We start from the raw sequence: 23537 nt of genomic DNA, 5'->3' as shown, positions 1-23537 counted from the left end.
GTTTAAACCTACAAACTAACAAACGTAGCAATTGTTTTCAAATGTTTTTACACATTGAAAAAATGTTTTGGATAGATGTAGCGACTTTATGGGCCTTAAAAAGAGACCAGGACCACATACAGTTCGTAGCCCAGTTTCCCCACTCTTGTTTTAGGACATCACTCAGAAAAATCATACTGCAGTTTATCATACAAAATTTCTCTCTTCTATTATTTATTCTCCCCGTTTAGAGTATGCATCATTTAAATGGAGCATAACCTCCATGGTTCAATTGTCTACAATATTTACTCACCATCCTTCAAGTCTTGTGTTTCTTGAGGCAGACAATCAAATGCTTTAGCTCCAACAGACATTAACTTTTCAACTCTCTCAGCAGTGATATCAAGAGGACTAGGAAGTTTACTGCAGACCATGGCTAAAGCAAAATGTTAAGGATACACAGAAATGTTCTCTGCCTTGTCATAGCCTACAAAGAGAAGAAGCTAATATCCAGTAACAGTAAACAATCCTTTCAACTAGGATTTTCCAAAAGCCATAATCCAGAACTAAATGTCTACAGGAGAAAGATTTTTTTAGAGATGATAGGAAGCACAAAACAAGGGTTGATAATAAGGCAGGAAGATATTTGATTTGATGAAGACTGTTATTCGCTCCCTTTATTTTCTACTCGAGGAAATAATATGTGCTTTGAGAAAGACATAAATATATTTTTCACTTTAAGGATACAAAGAATTGCCTCTGATACAGGCAGCCACTGGCTACAAATGGCATTAAGCTGAACTTTTGGATCTGCATGACGCAATTCACGAGCACCAATTTTCAGCTCCAAGGATGCAACTATTTTATCAATTTTCTCCTTGTCTCTACAAAGAAAGCAGAAATATGCAATTACAGTGTTATGCCTGACTGACCAGCTAATAAGTACAGTTTGTACTCAGTACCCACAGATTTCTTATCCACTGATTCAACCATCAACAGCTTGAAAAATTTAAAAAAACATATATAAATTCCAAAAAGCAAACTTCACCCACTCCTGCATCAAGAAATCTTCTGATTACCTTTTTGTAACGGCTTCATAGAGGCTCCATATATTTTCCAGCACCAGTTGCACAAACAAAGGCTTCTTTCCTTTCAACTGGAAGAAAACCAAGGGTTACATTAACAGAGGACATCCAATACAGCATTAAAGCTGGTCTGATTCAGAAGCACAGCGCCTACATATGGAGGATTCATACGGGATTTCATAGAGCCCTATTCTGTCTCTCCGTACCCCTGCCATACTTCCTCAAGATTCTAGGAGCAGAAAACTCACCATTTCAACAGGTTGCCAATTCACCATTTCAACAGGTTACCAACTTTTTTTTATGTTAAGGGACCCAATTTCTGGCAGTTTATACACTCTACAAAGGGTCCCAGGAGCAATCCCCTGCTGAAAGATCTGATGCAACTGTCCTCAGAAGGCTGTGTACTGCATTCCCTGAGGTGGCAAGACACCGTTCCTGTTGTCAGAACACTCACTTTCAGGAACCCTGAAATAGAGACCATACCCTCTATGTCTTGTTTCTGATTTGTCTTCCAGCAACTTCAGTCCAACTAACAGGTAAAATACAGAAATCACAAGCATGAACAATGTGCCTACACAGTGGCCATCTACCAATACCGGGCAATCAGATGACTGATGCTGCCTATTTTGATATTTCTGTTAAGGGGAATGAAGGGGAAGAGTACATTCATCCATATTACCCTAAAATTGACAATTAATTCTTTCAATGCAGAATCTGGATGCCATGCACAGCCTCAGCAAAGGAATCTAACTGTTGCCCTCCTTTTGTCTAGTTTAAGATCCCAGAGAAAAAGTATCATTCTTTGACTACATGAATTGCTACACATACTGACTGTCATACTGTATAACAGCATCTCAGCCTCAGGGACAAACCACTTCTGAACAAATCTTGCCAAGAAAACCCTATGATAGGTTCATCTTCAGGTCTCCACAAGTCAGAAACGACTTGAAGGCACAAAACACACATAATAGCATCACCAATCTACATATTTACTGAAGCCAACTGAAAGATTCAAAACATATTTTGAACAGCAAAATCTGAACAACTCTGTATGCTAAATTATTTACAACTATTTGCAATTGTATTGTTTGTATGTATAGCGCTGTGTAAATCTATAGCGCTATATAAATAAAGCATAATAGTTATATTATTATTATTTTCCCTCCCGGTTGGAGAAAGGAGGAGTTGCAAGAGCAGAGTTTTACACAGGTGAGTGCAGAAATAGTACCTGGTCAGTTTTCATTATCTTCTTAGCTTTTGTATTTAGATAATAATCTCCCCATAATGTCTTCAGGAGTATAGATTGTTTGATTCCAATTTTCTGGCTGTATAACTTAGCAAAATGTTCAATACTGGGAAATAAGCAAAAGCAAGTCATTTCACATAATTACATCTAAACAAGACACTTTTCATAATAAGGTGTCCATGTTAACTTAAATAGCAAGTACAGTATATTACGCATTTTACAAATAGTTTGCATCCACACTGCAGAAATAATCCAGTTTGATACCACTTTAGCTACCATGGCTCAGTTATATGGAATCCTGGGTTCTGTAGTTTGCTGTGGCACCAGAGCTCTCTGACCGAGAAGGACAAATATCTCACAAAACTACAAATCCCAAAATTCCATAGCACTGAGCCATAGCAGTGAGAGCAGTGTCAAAGTACTGGAGACAGCCACAGTTATATTTGTCCTGTAGAACAGATACCAGCACGAATAGAACAGAATAGCATAGAATAGAATCTTTATTATGGTCACAGACCAGCACAAATACCAGCACGGTATCATTGCAACTGTAATATGTATAGCTGACATATTTTACGTGCAAGTCTACAGTACCTGACAAAGGCAGGCAAATGACAGTATTTTTGGTCTGCCAATGGGCCCATTGAGAATAGCACTATACCAAGTGCCAGCATGCTGTTCCCTCCTTGCCTTTCACATTTTTACTAAGGCTGCAGATGTATTGTGAAGCAATGTGGCGGTATAGCTACCCAGGACCTTCCGCTACCCTTAATTCCTCTGGCCCTGACGTACTGAGGTCCAGAAGAAATCTGGGAAAGTGAAAGAGTCAGCTGGACTTCATTTCACAGTGTACATGTCACCTATATATTGCATCTGCCACTTGCTAAAGATATTGGGGGTTAGCAAGGGGGTTTAGCTGGGGAGGGGGAAGACAGACAGGGCAGGGTGTGACCCTTAAAGTACCTGGGGCTTAATCATCCTCCAACCTAGTAGTGGAACTTTTTGCACACATGAAGAAGCTGCAATATACCTAAACCTACAGGCACAGGATTCTGAGGTGCTTGGCTGCAATTTAAAGATAGATATACCTTTAGTTGGAATTCTGCACTCACTTACTTGAGAGTAAGTCCTGCAGAACTCTACAGGACTTACTTAATAAAAAATATATGGAGTTTTGTGTCAGTATTGAAGAAACCTAAAAATCCCAGGACAATAGATTTTCACTTGCCACATTTTGTCCAGAAGATTACAAATAAATTGTAATGATCAGTCAATGAGTTTTGAATTTGCCTAAAGTTCATATAGTGTAACTGCATTGAATGCCATGCAGAGATTGCCTCTATATTCTGGTCCCAGTTCAAAATATAAGTTAATTTTTGAAGACTCAAAGCAATCTGGGCAGAATTACCAGAATAATCTTTGTATTATCTTTTAGTTGTACACTGCTGTGATCGAATTTGGAATAGCGGTATATAAATAAATTATTATTATTATTATTATTATTAAAATATCTTACAGAATGCCTCCTCTCATGATTTCTGATCTGCTAGAGATGCCCTTTTATGTTTGTCTGTCAAGCAAAGTACTGTGATTAGTAACCAGACTGCAAGACTTCTCTATAGCAGCAATTCCAACTGAGCAAATTATCACCTGTGAAATTTAATTGGGATTCGACATCTGGGATGTGGGATCAACCTCCAAGCATAATCAGACCAAGAGGTTTAGGACTACTGCCATTGTTAATTCCTCTCAGAGTCAGCTATCCCACCAACACCACAAAACCTGAACTGTGTTTCACTGCTACTGTTTAGTTCTTAACAGAGCCCAAACTCAATAATCCTTGTAACACACAAAGTCTGTAGCAGGTGATTAGAATTTAAAACAGCATTGCATTTATTTTTTAAAATAAAATAATCAAGAATAGTCCTGCTCTCTTAAGAGGACAGCTTATGTATGTGTGTGGTGAAGGTAAAAACACTAAGTGGATCAAAGGGTTCCTAATTCTGGTTTAGGGTAGGACCACGGCTCGGTGGGATATTCCCAATTCCATCATTGGCATCTCCAGTTAAATGGGTCAAAAAAGGCGATAAGAAAGACTTTTGCTGAAAAGGTGTCACCAGTCAAGAGAACACTGGATTGGGTAGAGTGGTTATAAAAATGATTAATCTTTTAAATGTATATGTCATTATATGAACAAAATGCAGAAAAGTTTTAGCTGCCTTAGTCATTCATAAATTAATAACTCTCTATAAACTCACCCAAAACCCCAGCCATCAATTGCACTGGCAAATACCACATTCCCCTGATCAGGCGAGAAGTAAAGCTGGGAATCATCAGTGTCTTCCAAGCCCGCACTCCAGTCATAAACTTGATCTCCATGAGCAGAATCAGAAGTCAGCTGAGTTTCCACTTCTTTCTCGGCCCTTTCTTCAAGAACTTTAGAAGTGAAGAGAGTTGCTGTGATTGCATTTACCTGGAAACAAATTTGTTTGATTTATTTTCATGATTAAATTCCATCTTTCCGGCCCTACACAGGATTCAGAGGCAGCATAAATCAACATTTCTAAAACAGAGGATGCACATTAAAGTATTAGAAATATAATAATCAAAGCAACCTCCAAACAGTAGCTAGGCTTTCAAATTAAAAACAACAAACAGAACCCAAGCCAGCCAATTATTCCTAAAGCCCTGTATAAATTCCATGGTAGGTGCCACCACTAAGGTGATCATATTTCTCACACTTCGTTTTAGCTCCAAATAACAAGGAAAATAGAACAGAATATTGGTTGATGAGTCTGAGCAGAAGGAAAGGGAACAGACAATCTCTAAAAGCTATACATTTGATGTTGCCAATCTTTTTAACCTTCTGACTCACACTCTTTCATCTTCCCCTCACTTCTGGTCTGATAGATTTTTCTATTCTACTTCAGTTCAGCTCTTTGCTTTTATGACTGTTCTGTATGCTGAGACAAACTAAAATCCACATTCAATTAAAACAGTGGGAAAATAGCATACCTACAACTGCATTTACAATAGAAAGAGATGAACACTTGCTAATGACATTCTTTAATATAATATGTAATTTTGCTCTTTCGTCTAACCTCTTTAGTTATTAAAGTTAAATCCAGAACTTTGAATTTGACCTGAAAACTAACAAACCAGTAAAGCTATTTCAGAACTGACTGGCACCACTTAATAGTCTGTGAACACCTCAAGTTTTTTTAAACAAAACTTGCCAAAGAAACTCCCAGAATTTATTCTATTAATCCAAGTAGGAGTGTGGTTTACTTGTTCCATACTTTGAACATGTGCATTTATTTCTCAGCTGATTGTAAATAACCAACCATCCAGCTAGAAATTTCTCATACCTGTTCCAAGATATTCTTAAGGTGAGCATATGCTTCCTGAGGTGTAAACTTGAGTTCCAATATGAGACGATCTATTTTATTAATCACCAAGACTGGACGAATGTTTTCAAGCCAAGCCTGTCGCAGAACTGCATGTGTCTAGTATAACAGAACAAATGCTCAGTGATATAATGTCACAAAAGAGTTAAGAAAAGATCACTCTGGGATAATACAAGTATATAAATAAACAAGAGTTGTTTAGGAAGAAAGAGCATCCCCTCCATTTTTGCCCCATAAAATCATTGTTCAATTAAACAACAGCTCCACTATCATATACAACAGTCAACCAAGACAAACTAGTTAACTAGTTAACTCAAACTGATGTTGAGAGCCAGCGTAGTGTAGTATGAATGAATGTAGTATCTTGACTGTTGGACGAGAATCTTGGGAGACCAAGATTGAAATACAGTGGACCCTTGCCTTATGAGGGGGATCTGTACCCCCCACCCCCCCGCGTAAGGCAAATTCCACCTATGCTTGAGCCGCATTCACTTGAATGGGGCTCATGCGCACGCCATGGGTACATGCCCCATTCATCTGAATGGGACATGCCACCCCTTGCACCCCGCACACTCCTGCATGGCTTGAGCGCATATGCTCAAATCCGCATATAACGCGGGCGCACTGTACCACTTAATCATGGAAATCCTGAAGGTGACCTTGGCCAAATTACTCTCTCTCTGTCTCAGAGGAAGGCAATGGCAAATCCCTCTGAACAAATATTGGAAAGAACATCCCATGATAGATTTTGCTTTAGGTGACAACACAGCAGCAAAGATGTATCATGTTAGCGATATATGCAGGAGTAACTGAAAGTTACAGCTGTATATTTTCAAAAAATTATTATCTGGTTCAGCACTTTCATCCGCTGCCTCTGAACCACCTGCCTGTTTTCTGGCCAAGCCCCTCCTGACAGCTATTCAACGGCCAGGGAAATTTTGGGGAAACTGCTTGGCAGCCAGCCAGAAGAAAAAGATTTCTTCCTGGAATTTTTGGAGGTCCTGTGGACACTCAGGAGGATGACATCTGCCTGCAGCTTGCTAACTGTTCCTCATCCTCCTTTGATCACTGAACAGCCATGAGAAGGAGCAGCCAGCCCAAAAGAAGGTTATTCCAAGTGTGCAGGGAGGAATGATGTGACTTATCTAGGCCTGGAAGAATTTTACATTCTGATAATGCACTGCAGGTTCTCAGCTCACGTTTGTTCCTAAATTAACTTTTAAAATCCTGTTTGAAGTCTGGATGTGAAAATGGTTCTACTGAAAAAGTACCGTTAAAGGAATCCATTTTTTTCTGATAGTAAACCAATATTACATTAGCAAGTGCAAGACATACTTGGATCTATAGCCTAATTTCTCACATACTGTGGATACTATATCTGTAACAATATTTTCAAGATTGTTTTTACTACATTTTAAATTATAAATAAAAAATCTGCTTGTTTTGTGTCTTGGGTTGAGTGTAAGATATCAGGAGCATTTTACTGTATGTTCCCAGGCATTGCATAACTGTCACTTGCTATTTGATGTTTGTTGTTTATGGAATCACTTCCTGTATGTGCTATACTGTATTTTATATGTATTATCCTACTAGAGAGGCCCCCTCTCCACCATCTTTCCCTCCTTGTGTCATGTCTTTTTAGATGTGTAAGCCCGAGGGCAGGGGAACCGTCCAATTAAAAAGATTGTATGTACAGCGCTGTGTAAATGACAGTGCTTTAAAATAAAGGTTAATAATTAATAATAATAATAATAATTTTAGCCGAAATATATTTTTTTCTAATCACCTGCGAACAGACTCCTTCTACAGCATCAACCACAATGATGCAGCCATCACAAAGTCTGACAGCTGTGGACACTTCTGATGAGAAGTCCACATGGCCAGGAGAGTCTATCAAATTGATGAGATACTCCTGTTCATCTAGAAAAGGAAAAAATATATATTAAGAAACAGCTAATATTTAGAAATGTGTCAAGATATTTCATTCTTACAGGTAGCACAGAACAGTGGCCTAAGATGAAGAAGATGGGCTTGTGAAAGCATAAGGGTCATGGACTCCCCATCTCTTTCCTTCCTCCTAAGGGTTCTAGGAGATGCAGTGAACTTCAATAAGGAGAAAAGTAAGGTACTGCACTTAGGGTAGAAAAATGAAATACACAGATATAGGATGGGGGACACCTGGCTTAAGGAGACTACATGTGAAAGGTATCTAGGAGTCCAAGTAGACCACAAGTTGAACATGAGTCAACAGTGGATGCGACAGCTAAAAAGACAATGCAATTTTAGGCTGCATCAATAAAAGTATAATGTCTAGATCAAGGGAAGTAATATTTCCACTCTATTCTTCTTTGGTCAGGCCCCACCTGGAATATTGTGTCCAGTTGTGGGCACCACAATTAAAAAAGCACATTGAGAAACTGGAGCGTGTCCAAAGGAGGGTGACCAAAATGATGAAGGGTCTGGAAAGCATGCCTTATGAGGAATGACTTTGGGAGCTGGAGATGTTTAGCTCGGAGAAGAGATGATTAAGAGGTGATATGATAGCCCTGTTTAAATACTTGAAGGAATGTCATATTGAGGAGGGAGCAAGCTTTTTTTCTGCTGCTCCAAAGACAAGGACCCAGAACAATGGATGGAAGCTCCAGGAAAAGAGATTCTACCTCAACATTAGGAGGAACTTCCTGACAGTAAGGGCTGTCCGACAGTGGAACAAACTCCTTCCTTGGAGAGTAATGGAACCTCCTTCCTTAGAGGTCTTTAAATGGCCATCTGTCAGAGATGCTTTGATTGAGATTTCCTGCATGGCAGAATGGGGTTGCACTGGATGGCCCTTGCAGTCTCTTACAACTCTATGATTCTAATTTTGGGTTGCATAGTTGCTCATGAGGTATAATGGTTTGAGCATTGGACTACGACTCTTAAGAGCAGGGTTTGAAACCGCATTCAGCCATAGATGACCCTGGGCAGGTCACACTCTTAGCCTCAGAGGCAGGCAAAGGCAAAGTCCCTCTCTGAACAAATCTTGCCAAGAAAACTACAAAACCTGCCAAGAAAAGCAGAAGCCAGAAACGACCTGGAGGCACACAACACCAATAACAGCGGCCCACTGGGGAACAAGAATTAGCCTCCACATTTGTCCACCCATTTTACACCTTATATAAACATTACATTTTGACACGAATATTTTAAGCTTACACTGTAGTACTACATTTAAGACAACAAAGACATACACAGAATGTTTTAATTCTATATTACCTTTTGCAAACAACAATGAAATTGCACTCGATTTCATGGTAATTCCTCGAATCTGCTCATCCGCTCGGCTATCCAGATACCTTAGCTGCATAAACAGAAAGGACAGGAAAAAAGAACAGCATTTTCAGAGGCTTTTAAGTGAGAAAAAGAACGAATCTGAATGGAATGGCGGAGATGTTGAATCATACCTTTCCTGCCAATCTGTTAGAGATGATTCCATTGCTGGAAATGAGGCAGTCGGCTAAAGTTGTCTTCCCTGAAGGAGGGGGGAAAAGATACAAAAACACACAGAGAAAAAGGAATTGAGATGAAAAACAGAGTAATTAAGATTATTCCTAACATTAATTTCTAGCTGTTATGAATACATGTATCCTCTCTAGAACAAGAGAGGTAATAGTGCCACTCTATTCTGCTCTGGTCAGGCCCCACCTGGAATACTGCGTCCATTTCTGGGCACCACAATTTAAAAAGGATGTTGAGATGTTGAGAAACTGGAGCGTGTCCAAAGGAGACTAAAATGGTGAAGGGTCTGGAAACCACAAAGCCCTATGAGGAATGACTGAGGGAGCTGGGTATGTTTAGCCTGGAGAAGAGAAGGTTAAGAGGTGATATGATAGCCCTGTTTCAATATTTGAAGGGATGTCATATTGAGGATGGAGCAAGATTGTTTTCTGCTGCTCCAGAGAATAGGACCTGGAACAATGGATGCAAGCTCCAGGAAAAGAGATTCCACCTCAACATTAGGAGGAACTTCCTGACAATAAGGACTATTCGACAGTGGAATGCACTCTCTCTAAGAGTGTTCAAGTCTCCTTCTTTGGAGGTCTTTAAACAGAGGCTGGATGGCCATCTGTCAGGGATGCTTTGATTGAGAGTTTCTGCATGGCAGAAATGGGGTTGGACTGGATGGCCCTTGCGGTCTCTTCCAACTCTATGATTCTCTTCATCTCCACATAATGTCTAATGGTCTAACACTGGATAGGTATGAACTAGCACTGGATAAGTATGAAGACAGTATAGGCACATGCTACACAGCTTTTTGTGGTTCTTTTGGGCCATATGGCCATGTTTTGTGTGTTTTTCTAGCCCCAAAACCCCACAAAAAACTATGGATGCCGGCCACGAAAGCCTCCGACTTCACACACTGCAAAGTTTATCCAATCCTCTGTGAACCTTCGGGGCACAGGATCACTATGCGTTACAAACATGCACACAGATTTAAAAGTGTCATCTACGTTTTTGTTTAATACTACTACTACTACTAATAATAATTTATTTATATTCCGCCTTCTCTTTGCGGAATCGAGGCGGATTACAAGCAAAGGGTAACAAAAAATTACAGATACAAAGTACCTGTATAAAATAACCCTCCTGTCAATTAAATAACAGCAAACGTGGCAACAATACGTGGCGTAACGTGTTTGTAAATGGTAAATGTCTGTTTGCAAACTGTTTTAAACACTTTCACAGATCGTTATCTAAAGTTCTGGATCTTAATGCTTTTTTTGCTGCTTTTTAAAATCGTTTCACTTCTTTTCTGCATCATGTTAAGGCACTGTTTACATACAATAAATGACATGCGCCAACAGAGGCTTAAATGTTATTTCTATCTCCCGTTTTAATTCTATTTCACTTCCCACAGGAACTACCTTACGCATCACTGTCTGGTTAACGCATTTATATACCTTTCAGCACATATCTTTATACGCTGCCCATGCTTAGGCTATTCATACTGTGGCATATTGTACCTATATTAACATTATATGTATCTCCATATTTGTGTGTGTCATTGCTTTGTATCGCTATGTTCTGAGTATCCTGGGACATACTGGCTGACAATAAACAGCCTATGCATGGCTAACTCTCGTGCTCTCCTCACCGTGGTCCACGTGAGCCAGGATACAGATGTTCCTGATGGAGGCGGTCTTCTTCTGGAGCCCAATGATGCTTCTGGTGCTGGTGAGGACCATCTCTAGGCCCCTTTCTCTCAGGGAAAGGGGAGCTGTACTTCGGACCCCGTTCCTGGCCTCAGTCGGAACGAGAGGGAGAGGCGACGGTCAATGCAGCAACAGCACTAGCTACAACCGGAAGTCCTTCTCTTCCGTTTCCGCCGACGCGCATGCGCGGCTACGGAAGCCGGGAGGGTTTTTACTTCCCCCGCGACTGTTGCTAGGCGACGGGGCGCTTGCCTGGTAACCTAGCAATACAACAGCAGCAGCAGCTCCCACAGGAAGTCCTTCTCTTCCGTTTCCGCCTACGCGCATGCGCGACTACGGAAGCCGGGAGGTTTTTTCCCCGACCTTAGAGCGCAGCGACTGTTGCTAGGCGACGGGGCGCTTGCCTGGTAATCTAGCAACGGAGGGTAGGAGGGAAAGGGAGAGAGGGAGAGAGGATTGGGAAGGAAGGAAGGAAGGACTGAGAGGCTCCGTCTGGAGCAAAGTCCGGGAGGATGAAGGCTCCGCTGTGCCTCTGCCAGATTTGCACCTGCGGGTAAGAAGAAAGCTCCGGAGGGGAAGAGGAGGAGAAGGAGGGCCCTTCCCTTGTTCCCTTCCCTGGCATGGAGCTCCCTTCCCTCCCGGGGCTGTTATGCAAGGTTGGCAGGCTCTGCTGCCTCAACAAGCTGCACTTCCCAGAATTCCACAGCACGGAGCCGTGGCAGTCAAAGGGGTGTCTTAGAATGTCTCATAGAACTACAGTTCCCAGAATTCCATAGCATAAGGGGGGTCTTAGACAGAGGAGGCCAAATGTCTCATAGAGCAGTCAAAGGGGTGTCTTAGGCAGAGCAGGTGAAATGTCTCATAAAACTGCACTTCCCAGAATTCCATAGCACAGAGCTGTGGCAATCAAAGGGGTGTCTTAGAAATGTCTCATAGAACTACAGTTCCCAGAATTCCATAGCATAAGGGGTGTCTTAGATAGAACAGGTTAAATGTCTCATAGAATTACAGTTCCCAGAATTCCACAGCACGGAGCTGTGGCAATCAAAGGGGTGTCTTAGGTTAATGTCTCATAAAATTGCACTTCCCAGAATTCCAGAGTACAGAGCCATGGCTTTAACTGTAGTTGTTGGATATTGCTGTTTTGTGGGTTTGGGATGTGATTGTACTTCTCTGTCTGGCCAACATGGCTACCTCTAGAGACGTCTTTTTGGTTAAAAGTAATGCCTTTGTTCCTACCAAAATACGAAACAAAAGTTCAGTCGGCCGTCAGTATTTGCAGGGCATCCGTTCCGGACCACAATCCGCAGAGGCTCAAGTCCCATCATCCACAGTGGCAGTGTGCGTACAGGGCCATTAGGAACAACAGGACTTCCATGGCTATGCGGCCAAGTGCACTTGCCTCCATTGGGGACAACATGGCCTTGCCGTCCATAGACGCTGAAATCCGCTGACGGCCAGTTTGTGGATCCAAGGTCCAACTGTACTGATAGTATTAAACCAACCATGTATTTCTCTGTAAAATTAACATCTTGTCCAGATCTGGTTTATGTCTTTGCGAAGGGCCCACGCTCCAAAATGCAAGGTTTGGGTGGGGACCGATGGTTCAGTCTCCTGTATAGAGACTCATGTATAGGTCTAGAAATCTTAGTCAGAAAATGGACCCAAAAAATCTGCATTGACTTATCCAAGGATCAATGTAAGTACTATACTTTAACTCTCATAAAGATAGAAACCGTCTCCTGGTGAAAGGCAAGAGTGTAATCTGTCCTGGAAGAACTAACCTTCTTCTATTCTCTCATCTATCTATCTATCTGTCTATCTATCTGATCACAAACAGTTATGCCTTCTGGAAGTTTGTAAGTTCCTTGGCATTGCTTTCCTTTGCTTCCAATCCTTTGTACATGACCCTAAGTCTTACTCTCAACTTATCCCCAGGTCTCACCAAAACCCATCATTTTGGCCCCTAAACCTGCCTTCGACTTATACATGGAGTTGAGTATATGCAGTATATAAAAGGAAATGCTTTCCAACCTTCGAACGGTGGACATCCATTATAATAAGGGATACCTGCCATCCCTATAAAAGGACAAGCTTTCCTTTCAAATAAGGGCCATGCCTTACACCTGGCAACTGTAGTGTTAGATGTCCATCCACAACAAACATTGAAGAGTCCTCTGCACATGACCCTTTCCCTAACTAGCTATACATGAGATTGCCGGTGTGTGATGCTTTATTTGTATTTAAGAGTGGTTGATAAGAAGCCACACGTCTCTCATTCTCAGCTCTAAAAGGACAAGTCGATATCTGTCCCGGTCTACCTCTCAGGGTTGTTGTGATGGTACAGTGGGTGGGGAAGGGAGAAAGAGAGAAGCACATAGGCTGCGTGAAGATGCTTATGTGAAAGTGGGATAAAAGTGGAATCAGTTAGAGCAGTTTTGTATATTGTCTTCCTCCCCCCCCCCCCAAGATGTTCAGGTGGTCTGATGGGTATCTTTATTTTATCATGAGATAAGGCTGAGAGAGAGTGACCAGTCTAAAAGCAACCAAGGCCTGGTTCCCACTACCTTTCAGTCTGAATCACAAATCTGTTTGAACAGATTCAAATGACCCTGGTTCCCACTTGAATCAGTTCGTTGAAGCGATTCGTAAAGGGGGGGGGATCACACGCTAGACCCATTTAACCACGTCTTTTTGACGCAGATGTTTTCCACATCTTTTTGGGTAAATTGATTCTGCGCAAGTGTGAACTAGATGCGGATCAGAATCGATTTAAATTTGCCCTTCAGTCGGCTGGAGCGTATCCATTTTGAACCAGTTCATTTGTGAATGTGAACCACAAATGGGTTATTTTATAGGGGAAAAAATGTGATCGGGACAATGTAGTGGGAACCTTAGAGGAAGGCAAGGGTAAACCATCTCTAAATAATTCTCTCCCAGAAAACCTCTATGATAGGTTTGTCATGACTTGAAGGAACACGACAACATAAAACAGGGTTCCCTGTCAAATCACTCCATTGATTCGGATCGCAAACTGCTTTTTGTTGTTGTTGTTGTAAGTGGGGATGAGGCCTTCAAGTAGCTTCAAGTTGAACCTGGAGAAATGATAGCACTGTGTTTAACAACTAGAGCATCTGATCTCCTAAATCTAGGAGAACCAGAATTCAAATGCTTTATTGGGACGTCTGACCCTTTTCTTTGTTGTTGTGTTCCTTCAAGTCATGACAAACCTATCATAGAGATTTTCATGGCAAGAACTACTGTATATACTCATGTATAAGTCTAGAAATTTAGGTTACAAAATGAACCCCAAAAACCTGAGTCGACTTATCCATGGGTCAATGTAAGTAGTGTATCTTAACTCTTAGTTAAAAGAAGGAACCATCCCCTGGTGAAAAGCAGGAGTATAATATGTGAAGCACCGACCCCCTCTACTCTCTCATCCATCTAGCCTCAAGAGTAAGCCCAAACAGTTATGTTTGCTGAACTTTTGTAAGTTCTTTGACATTGTTTTGCTTTGCTTCATCCTTTAGATCCTTTGCTATATGCCCCTAAAGTTTACCCTCTACCTATCCATGGGTCATAGCAAAATCCTTATTTTTGGCCCTGAAACTTGCCCTCGACCTATGTATGAGATCGACTTATAGTCAAGTATATACGGTATTTAGAGATGGTTTAATCTTGCCTTCCTCTAAGGTTGAGAAAGTGTGACTTACCTAAGGTCACCCAACAGGTTTCTACGGCCGAGTAAGGATTCAGACCCAGGTCTCCCCAGAGCCATTGTCCAATGCTCAAATCACTACATCATCCTGGATCTACAAAGTGATGCTTTTGTACCCAACACGAATAACAGCTTCAGAGGAGAGATTTCCATAGGACCACAGCAAAGGATGAACCTGTTAAACTCCCCTCCCTGCCTATTATGTTCCCAGTAACCATCAGATCCAGCCCAGCAGCTGCTATTTCTATTTTTAAGGCATACATTAGGTGCAGAAAAATACTTCTATGTCTAATTTGACCCTGAGAGCCATTAAACATTACTCTTAAATAAACCTCTTGGAAGGTATGAGTAAAATATGCCTTGAAAGGGGTTGTAAAACTTTTTGGTGACTCTTATTTCTTCAGCTGGCTCTAGAATACAAGACATTTCTTGACCCATCTTAAGTACATCTAGATATTTTAAGAAAGGAACTATATTTTAATGGTAGGTGCTGGTATATTCATTATGAGATAAATTGATTCTTCTAATGGGTTCTGGCTTAGAAGCCAGCGGTCAAGAGCCAAAAAGAATGAAACAAAGTGCTTCCAGACTTGTTCTTCCTTGATGAGCAACATTATATCCCACAATATCTATTTTGAAACCAAGGGGGAATTTCAAAAGCATTTTGGAATATGGGATGGAATCAGGTCTTTAAAGAAAAAGGAAGCAAATCAATCAATCGCGATAAGCGCCAAAGGAGGTCTTTGAATCCTTGCCGTTGGGTGGCATAACACTGGAGGGAGCAAAGAACCTTCAAATCAAACCTGTATGTTTCCAACGTTGTGCAACAAGTTCTGTGAAACATGCATAGGAAGAAATGGCTTGCAAAATACATACTGCCAACAATTTTGTGGTCCACACAATGTCAAATCAACAAGGCAGCGGCTTGAATTGGTTTCCCTTTTGTTATGGCTCCACATGTTTCAGTGCTAAGACTTGTTGCTTGGGGCTTGTTACCTGGAGAGGTGAAGTATATACATACACACTCTGGTCACTAAGAGGAAAAGAAACAATAGGAAAATACATAGGAGGCTTTCTTTTCTATTTGAATAGAGCGACTCTGGTCCAAAACACACTGCCGAAACGTTCCAGTTTGAGACTGCTTTAACTGGCCTGGCTCAGTGCTAGGGAATTGTAATTTATTGTGGCACCAGAGCTCTCTTGACAGAGAAGGCTACATGTCTCACAAAATGACAGTTCCAGAATTCCTTAGCACTGAGCCAGGGCAGTTAAAGCGGTCTCAAACTGGATTATTTTTTGGACCATAGATAGCATGTAGGACAATACTCTTATAACAGCCCCTCATGCCCCCAAATCTGGGCATTGCTCACATAAGCCAGCTGTTAATGCACTGAATACTGTACTTACTCCCATCATTTCTATTAGTGCCGATTTCTGTTGGTACCTGTATGGACTCTGTAGAGCATGGTTCGGATTCATGTGGTTCTCCAGATGTTTTTGGACTGCAACTCAGCAGCTGTAGCCATCATATTCAGTGGTGAAGAGTGTCAGACAACAACAGAGGGGACACATGACTTCTTCCCCTTGCTATTGACTTAGGCTACAACTCTGTCCACTTACTTGGAATTAAGTTCCATTGGACCTACTTCCAATTAAATACGTATACCTGTACATTGGTCTTGATTTCTCAGTCCTTGTTCCCCAAATAAACCTGAAAGTAAAATTCCATGTTGGGGATTAGAGTTGCATAATAGTGATTCATACTCTCAAAATCCCAGTTCCCAGGATACTTTGTGGGAAAACTATGACACTGAACTCAGTATAACACTGAGGATTTTGTAGTGCTGATATGCATAATGGTGTTTCCAAACGGAGGGGCCCTTTACTTCATATATTGCAATCTGTTATTCTAGTCTGCAGACAGGACACTAAACTGTAATCTCTAAATGTCTTGAAGTATTTTGTGAGCAGTAAAAGGGTTTCAGTTTATTTACAGGACGTGCGGCCCAGCCAAAGTTTGCAAAAGGAAATGTCAGAGATAGGTTGTTTTTTTAAAACCACAAAAATTGTTTCTGTGATTGTATTTATGCAGTTTAAGAGTCACTGGTCTTTTACAGTTCTCTTAAAATCCTATGTTTTGTTTTGAAAGGATACATTTTGGACTTGGACCAGGTGTCAATTACACCTGAGCATTGGATGCTTGAATTATGAAACATAAACATTTTATTTAATTAAAAAAAAACCTTATGAGTTGCAGAACTAGCGTTGAATCAAATGTCAACCAGACAGGAATTTTTGGCCTTCGGAAATGCTGAACAATCTAAGCAATGGCCAAACTCATTCCCATCCAACATCCCAAAGCTCTTTGTGGAGCAGTGCAAATATAACAGAGTAAATTTTCGTCTTGTATTTGCTGCCTCCTTTCAGTTATTCCCTCTTATACTTACACTGGCTTTCATCTTGGGACTCCCCTGCTTACCAAGGAATGAGGATAAAGCTCGAGATCAATAGCAGGAGGTTCCCTAGGGCCACAAGAATGGTCTAGATCAGCGATTTCCAAACTTTGGATCCTCTAGATGTTTTGGAATTGAGCTCCCAGAATCCCTGTCTATTGGCCAATTTGGCTGGGTCTCCTGGGAGCTAAAGTCCAAAACACTTGGAGGACTAAAGATTGGGAATCACTGGTCTAGAGGGATTGTGAGATGAACTTTTAAAAAGCTATTTTAAGGTCTTCCTTTGAGAAGCTACTTTCCATCAAGCTTTCACTGTGCTACTATGAAATTCAAGCATCCCTCAGAGAACACAGGCAAGAGCATGCCAGCAGTGAGAAAAAGCTTTACATTTTGCATACGCTGTCTGCTTTGTCTCCTGGGAATAGTCTCATCGCCACAGGTGACCAGGTGAGTGTTTGCAAGAACAGATAGAGTAACGTATATTTAAAGCAAAAAGTGCTATTAATTAATTGAGGTAAGATTGCTTTTCTATAAAGTCTTAGTTTATTGTTTATACTAATATTAATTGTTACCCTTCCCAAAACATGACATGCAATGAGTTAAATTTCTACTTGTGAGCTATTCCAAACTTTGGACTGACAGATCTTAGAAATTCAGGCTAAGTATGTGACTTAGAGAGATGAGATTTAGACTTCTAAAAACTACTTTCAGAGAAAGGTTTGGCAGAATGTATAAAACTGAAAGAGAGAAAAAGGAGGAGAGAGAGAGACAAAGAGAACGCAGGGAGAATGATGACTGGTTGACTTCTTTCTGATGTCACAATTCACCGCATCTCAAACAACAAATCTTCCTTTGACAACTGCTGCAGGACAAGCAAGCAGAAAAGGAGGTGAGACCATTTTGATTAAGGATGTTCTAACTTTTAGGTGTAGAATAAAATTTTAAGATACTAGATAAATACGGTGGTAGAAAGTTTGCCAGGATCTTAGGACTGCAAGACCAGCGCTGGAAAAGTGAAATTGAGTTTCAGATTCCCATATGCATTAAAAGTAGGGTTGCCATAATTGTCCACTATTACCAGGGACAAAATGTAGGACAAATATCAGACCCCCTTTCACAATATTCTTTTGATGAATAGAAAACTATGTCCTGACTCTTCTGAGTCCCATCCACCAAGTGGTCACTTTCATCCACCAGTGGACCACAGTTTCTAGATCTGCCTCCATTTGGGTGGGTTATAGTAGTTACTGACAAAGGAACTTGTTGAATGGCTACAACCCTGAGTGTTCACCTCACAAAAGGTACAACAGTCCTTTACAATATCTCACCTAAAGAGGGGCAGTTTTTAACCTATCCAGTAGCTTTTAACAGAGGGAAGGATTTAACCTACTCTGATCGGTCATTTGTTTGTTCCTTCCATATACAGAAGAGCAAATACTTGCTGAACATATTATTGATGCCATTTCTCTTTTTAGACGTTTTACTGAACCAGTGAAGTTTTGCTCATTTGTTTTGCTAATAAATTTCTACTGAGCCCTTCAAGGATTCTTCTCTCCGCCAGCATTAGGAAACCAAGGCCGCTGGGGGAGTAGAAATCCCTTCCAAATATTACTGTATGTCCAAATGTGTACATTCTTTCCAAAAGCGCAGCATCTTTTGGAGCGGGAATTTGCTATACCAACTTTTGCACAAACAAACAAGAAATATGTAAGGTGGACTTATATCTGCGTATACCACTAAAAGGATGCCACCTCATGTGTGTGTTTCATATCTGTTTGTATAACTTCAAAAAATTGCAGTGTCTTAAGGTAGGTTGGAGTCTAATTCTGTTTTAGAGTAAAGGAAATGATAGAATCCTGGACTGTGAAGTGGGATGTTTGCATTTAGAATGGTCTCCCGGGTAAATTCTCTGCATGTTGCAAACTAACACATGACAGGAAAGGGAACAGATCATTTCCTGATGCCTTCTTTGAAATGAATTTGGGAGAATTTGGATGTTCATTTTTCTCAGCTATGTAACTCCAGTTAGATGGTACCTTAATCCTCTGGCCAGGACAATGGTTAGTCAGGGGGATTTGTTCTGTGCCTGTGACTTATGGCAACCTTAAGGCGACCCTATCACAGGGTTTTTTTGGCAAGATTTGGTCTGAGTGGGTTCGCCTTTGCCTCCCTCGGAGGCTGAGAGAGTGTGACCTGCCCAAGGCCACTCAGCAGGTCTGCATGCCCAATCAGAGATTTGAACCCTGATCTCCAGTCATAGTACAATGCTCAAACCACTAGACCATGGTTGTAAATGTTTCAGAGATATCTAAACATGCATCAAAAAGCCCCCACACACACAGCACCTAGAAGGAAGTGGAGGGCATTGGGAGCCAAAATAATTTTGGTAGGGTTGTTGTTTTTTGCATTAGGTGAGGTGAGAAGGTGCAACAACTCCAAGGTCTGCCAGGGAGCTAATAATGTGACCCCTCCCAAACATCCCACAGTTGCCCATCTCTCGATTGTATTTCAGGAGGCATAAATATAATAATATACATAGCTTTCTCTTGAAAGCTATTATAGTACTTTATTTGAAGTTTCAAGAAATGTCTCAACTCTGGCTCTTGCAACCCAGTTATAATAAAAGACCTACTATTGCATTGTCTTTAGAGATGTGAAGGCAAAGGGCAGGGGATGAAAATTAAGGTTGTGATTCTTTTCTGAGGAAAATAGGGGGGGAAATGAAAAAATGGATTTTGAAATATTTTCTTTCAGAATGATTAAGAAACTATGTAAGAAAAAGTGTTCATATATTGGTTCCCTCAAAATTATTGCTAAAAACTATATATAACAGGAAGACTTTTATGTAAGACAATGCACAGCGTCTCATCATTGCAATTTCTGGTCTTGGTATCCTCTTCTCGGTTCATTTTTACAGGAATGAATGTTTCAGGTCTATTTGACACTATGGAAGACTAGAAGAGACAAAATAATGGTGTGTTTTACTAATGCATTTGATTTATTCTGTTTTTATTGCTTTCTGCCTATTCCTAATAAAGTGGCAGAACCAAAGAAGTTCCATACAATTCAGAACATTGAAGTTAGGAAATTCAGCATAACTGAACTGCGCTTGTAGTATACCAGGCAAAGCTGTACAACTGTGTAATGTTATGTATATAATATATTTTAATGTTCTTAAAGTAACAAAATGATTTTCAGACTTTAAAGGATGCTAATATCACTGTTTAAACAATGTTTGCCCACTCTCTCCATTTTCCCCATAACAACTAGAAAAGAAATACTCCAAAATGTTGCTGCGGCTTCAGCATTTCTGGCAATTGTATCTCTCTAATTATCTGTGATCAGTGCTTTCTTCCTTTGTCTTTTCTTGTTATTAAATCTCAGGCGCCATCGGTGCCCTCATAATCCGACAAGGATTTATGACCATGGCGGAGAGGAAAGCCCGATGACTGAATATATTGACAAGTTCCCTGTATATGGCAATGTCCCTCCTCCCCAGAGTCTCAAGCCCAAGCAGGAATATCAAACCCATGGCGGGAAAATGGAAGGCATCTCAACTTTCAAGTAAATGTTTTCCCAATATTATAGGGCCTTTCAGAAATCATAGTGAAGAGAAAGATGCGGCAGGTGAAGGACTTAGAGAATTTGAGAGCATTGATTCTGGAAGAACATGAAACATTAGAATGAGCATTGAATAATTTGACTATCTTTTAATGAGGCTACTGCTTGTTAGAAGAAATAATAGTGAATTGTATGGGATATATATGAATTCTTCCTCAATTTGTTTATGAATAAAGCAATAGTTTAGAAGCAGAGAGGGAGCATTTTGCCTGTTTGGAAAACAATGGATTTTGGAAAAAGTGTGCACGCAACATGATATAGCAGACAACATCTTTTAGAGATATATTCCATTGTGTGTAAGTGGAAAGAACCTGTTTTAGGTGAATACCATCTGCAGTTTTTACAGATATCTGAATTAAAAATAGTTAGCAGCCCTTCCCTAAGCATAATGTTATATGGCTAAGCACTCAGAAAGATTAGCTGACTAGATATGGCAGTACTCCAAACAAGAGGATGATGGTGGGTCATCATCTTTTTGTATGGAGTACTCCAAGCATGTGTGTAGACTATGTTCTGCTATCCTAACTCTGTAGAGTTAAATAATGCAATCCTAATGAAACATGACTTACAAAGTGCTAATTCTTTATTATTTTCAACCCTGTTTTGTCACTTGCTATCACGGCTTTTTGCTCCCTTCCTCCAGGTCTGACTATCTTCCGTATGAAGTGGCAAATCGGCCTATTCGGCCCCAAGAGGAGTACAAACCCATGCCTGGAAATATTGACCTGGGGACCACTTATAGAAGAGATTATAACGCTCACAAAGTACAACCAGTGATACTAGTAAAACCTGTTGAAAGGAACTATGTTAGAGGAGGCAAACTAGATACCATACCCACTTACCAAGGTAATAGTACCTGCTGCCTTACTCAGAGGAGCAAGTGAGAGATGATGTGCCAACTTGCCTTGCTGAAGAGGCAATTGCTGACCTGGGTGTGGCAGTGCTACCCTGGCAGTTGCTCTGTTAAATGAAGGAGTCTGTTGGATATGCACTTATAAAGTATACATAACAGTGGGCTCTGAAGCAAAAAAGAATTCCTAGCCTCTGCCGTAACTTAATGTACATCCATGTTGCAGGGAATTCTGAGTGTGTTTACTCAAAAAACGAATCCCACTGAGTTCAGTAGGTCTTACTTCCTAGTAAAGGGGTTTAGGATTGCAAATTTACACTGATTTAATACCCATTCCCTCTTTTCACTGAACTCTGATGCTGAGTTTGTATTTATTTATTTTAGAGACTTCTAATAAATAATGTTTAGTACCTGCAGCAAATGGCAATTCACAGAGCTGACTGAGTGAAGCTATAAATTATAGAAAACTGATAGGAGTTTACATTGTGGATATTCTCTTAGCTGTTTCTGGATCAGATAGGAGCCACGCAGTAGGACAGAGTAGACATTCAGTTAATGTAGCCTGCAATTAATCAACCTGTAGGACAGGAACATAAGACAGTTAGCAACCCTGTCAGAACCGATTAATAAATATTGATTTTGTCTTAAAGCTGACTATAGGGCTTGGGAAGTTCAAAAAAGGGATTCCCATAAAGTGGAGAACATCTATCATCCTCCTACTGAAAAGTTTGGAAACACCACTACCTTTCAGGATGCCTTCTTCCCTAGGGAAATCACTTTCCAAAGAAGTTTTAAGCCTACGGTTGTGACCAAACTTTCAGACCAACCTTTTACCAGCATTACAAGCCACCGCAGTGATTTTGTTCCCCACCAACTAGAACCTAAATTTCAAAGGTCGAAAGAGGAGTACAAGCCAAACAGCCAGCCCTTTGACGACACCACAACCCATCGTCGCGATTTTAGAGGGCTTGCTGGTGAACTTCCAAAAAGCTTCAAGCCTGAACAGTCTAAAGTGGAGATAAAGTCTCATTTTGATGGAATCACGGAGTTCCGTGAACGTTTTCAACCCTGGGCAGTTTCCTTACCTGAAGTCCGCAAAGCCAAAGAGTACATCCCACCCACTGGTAACATGGATCTAAACTCCACAAGCCATCTTGATTATATTCAGCATAATATCACTCCAGTTGTCATCATGAAACCATTAGAAAAGAGCAGAAGAAATAATGCTCCCTTCCAGGGCAATACAACCATGAGGGAGGCCTTTCAAGCTTGGGATATTTGTCGACCAGAAATTGTCAAGCGGACTCAAGAAATGCCAAAACCCTCTGCAAAATTTGATGGTATGACCACCTTCAGAGCTCACTATATACCACACAATGTAGTTCCAAGTCAGAGCTGCAAGCCTGCGAAGGTGGCGCCTGTATCTAGCTCAGTACCTTTTGAAGACAAAACCATGTACCGTACTGAATACACGCCAAAGAAACAAGAGATCTGCCCAGCAACGTATCCATCTCCTCCAGGATATGTCTTTGTCAACACTGATTCTCGTGGTCATAAATTCTTCCGCAGAGTCACCCCAGATACCCATAAGATTGCCCATGAAAATGGTAATCATATTCCAAAAGAAATAGCAGTTATAGCATAACTCATAGTTCTAGTAGTTTGCTCATAAGCATACTGGAAATTAGTGTGCGGAGGGTAACTACTACAATCGATCTAAAGATTCTAAATAATCACAATGATTTTAAGGTTTTGTGGAATCAAAAATTACTAAGCGTATATAAGATTCATGATGAAAACTGGTTGTTAGTAAAATGTGTGTCAGTATTTCTGTGAAATTTCTTTAATTGGACCTTGTGATATGTATTCATTTTAACAAGATAATACCTTTCCAGCAATATGTTTGAAATCAATTGTTAATATAAGTACTGTTGAAGTTCATGATTTGAATAAAATTATGTACTGTTCTTATAACAAGCAACA

At 40.6% G+C, this 23537-nt stretch overlaps 2 protein-coding genes across 5 annotated transcripts in view; one reads left to right on the top strand and one right to left on the bottom strand.

Moving 5' to 3' along the window:
- Positions 1-11070, bottom strand: part of EFL1 (elongation factor like GTPase 1) — a 69327-nt gene extending 58257 nt beyond the window's left edge. The window contains exons 1-10 of the mRNA XM_042475957.1: positions 10852-11070; positions 9161-9228; positions 8973-9057; positions 7504-7637; positions 5679-5816; positions 4569-4783; positions 2293-2416; positions 1059-1135; positions 727-863; positions 293-415 (exon numbers count right to left, since the gene is read on the bottom strand). Coding sequence (XP_042331891.1) covers positions 293-415; positions 727-863; positions 1059-1135; positions 2293-2416; positions 4569-4783; positions 5679-5816; positions 7504-7637; positions 8973-9057; positions 9161-9228; positions 10852-10942 — 1192 coding nt within the window. The 5' untranslated portion in view covers positions 10943-11070. The remainder of the gene's footprint in view (positions 1-292; positions 416-726; positions 864-1058; positions 1136-2292; positions 2417-4568; positions 4784-5678; positions 5817-7503; positions 7638-8972; positions 9058-9160; positions 9229-10851) is intronic.
- A 253-nt stretch (positions 11071-11323) lies between these two features.
- Positions 11324-23528, top strand: SAXO2 (stabilizer of axonemal microtubules 2). 4 transcript variants are annotated; one of them, XM_042477383.1, is made up of 4 exons: positions 11324-11462; positions 17795-20647; positions 21348-21550; positions 22205-23528. In XM_042477383.1, exons 2-4 carry the CDS (start codon positions 20529-20531, stop codon positions 23197-23199), a joined length of 1317 nt encoding a protein of 438 aa, XP_042333317.1. In that variant the 5' UTR covers positions 11324-11462; positions 17795-20528; the 3' UTR covers positions 23200-23528. The 4 variants fall into 4 exon arrangements, with proteins under 4 accessions (XP_042333317.1, XP_042333319.1, XP_042333316.1 ...); XM_042477385.1 differs by having other exon boundaries at positions 11357-11462; positions 17801-20647; XM_042477382.1 differs by having other exon boundaries at positions 11367-11462; positions 20468-20647.
- Positions 23529-23537: the final 9 nt, after the last annotated feature.

Source organism: Sceloporus undulatus, chromosome 6, assembly GCF_019175285.1.
Source record: "Sceloporus undulatus isolate JIND9_A2432 ecotype Alabama chromosome 6, SceUnd_v1.1, whole genome shotgun sequence".
Taxonomy (NCBI): Eukaryota; Metazoa; Chordata; class Lepidosauria; order Squamata; family Phrynosomatidae; genus Sceloporus; species Sceloporus undulatus.
The sequence above is the reverse complement of the archived record's forward strand: the minus strand, read 5'-3'. Positions and strand labels throughout refer to the sequence as shown.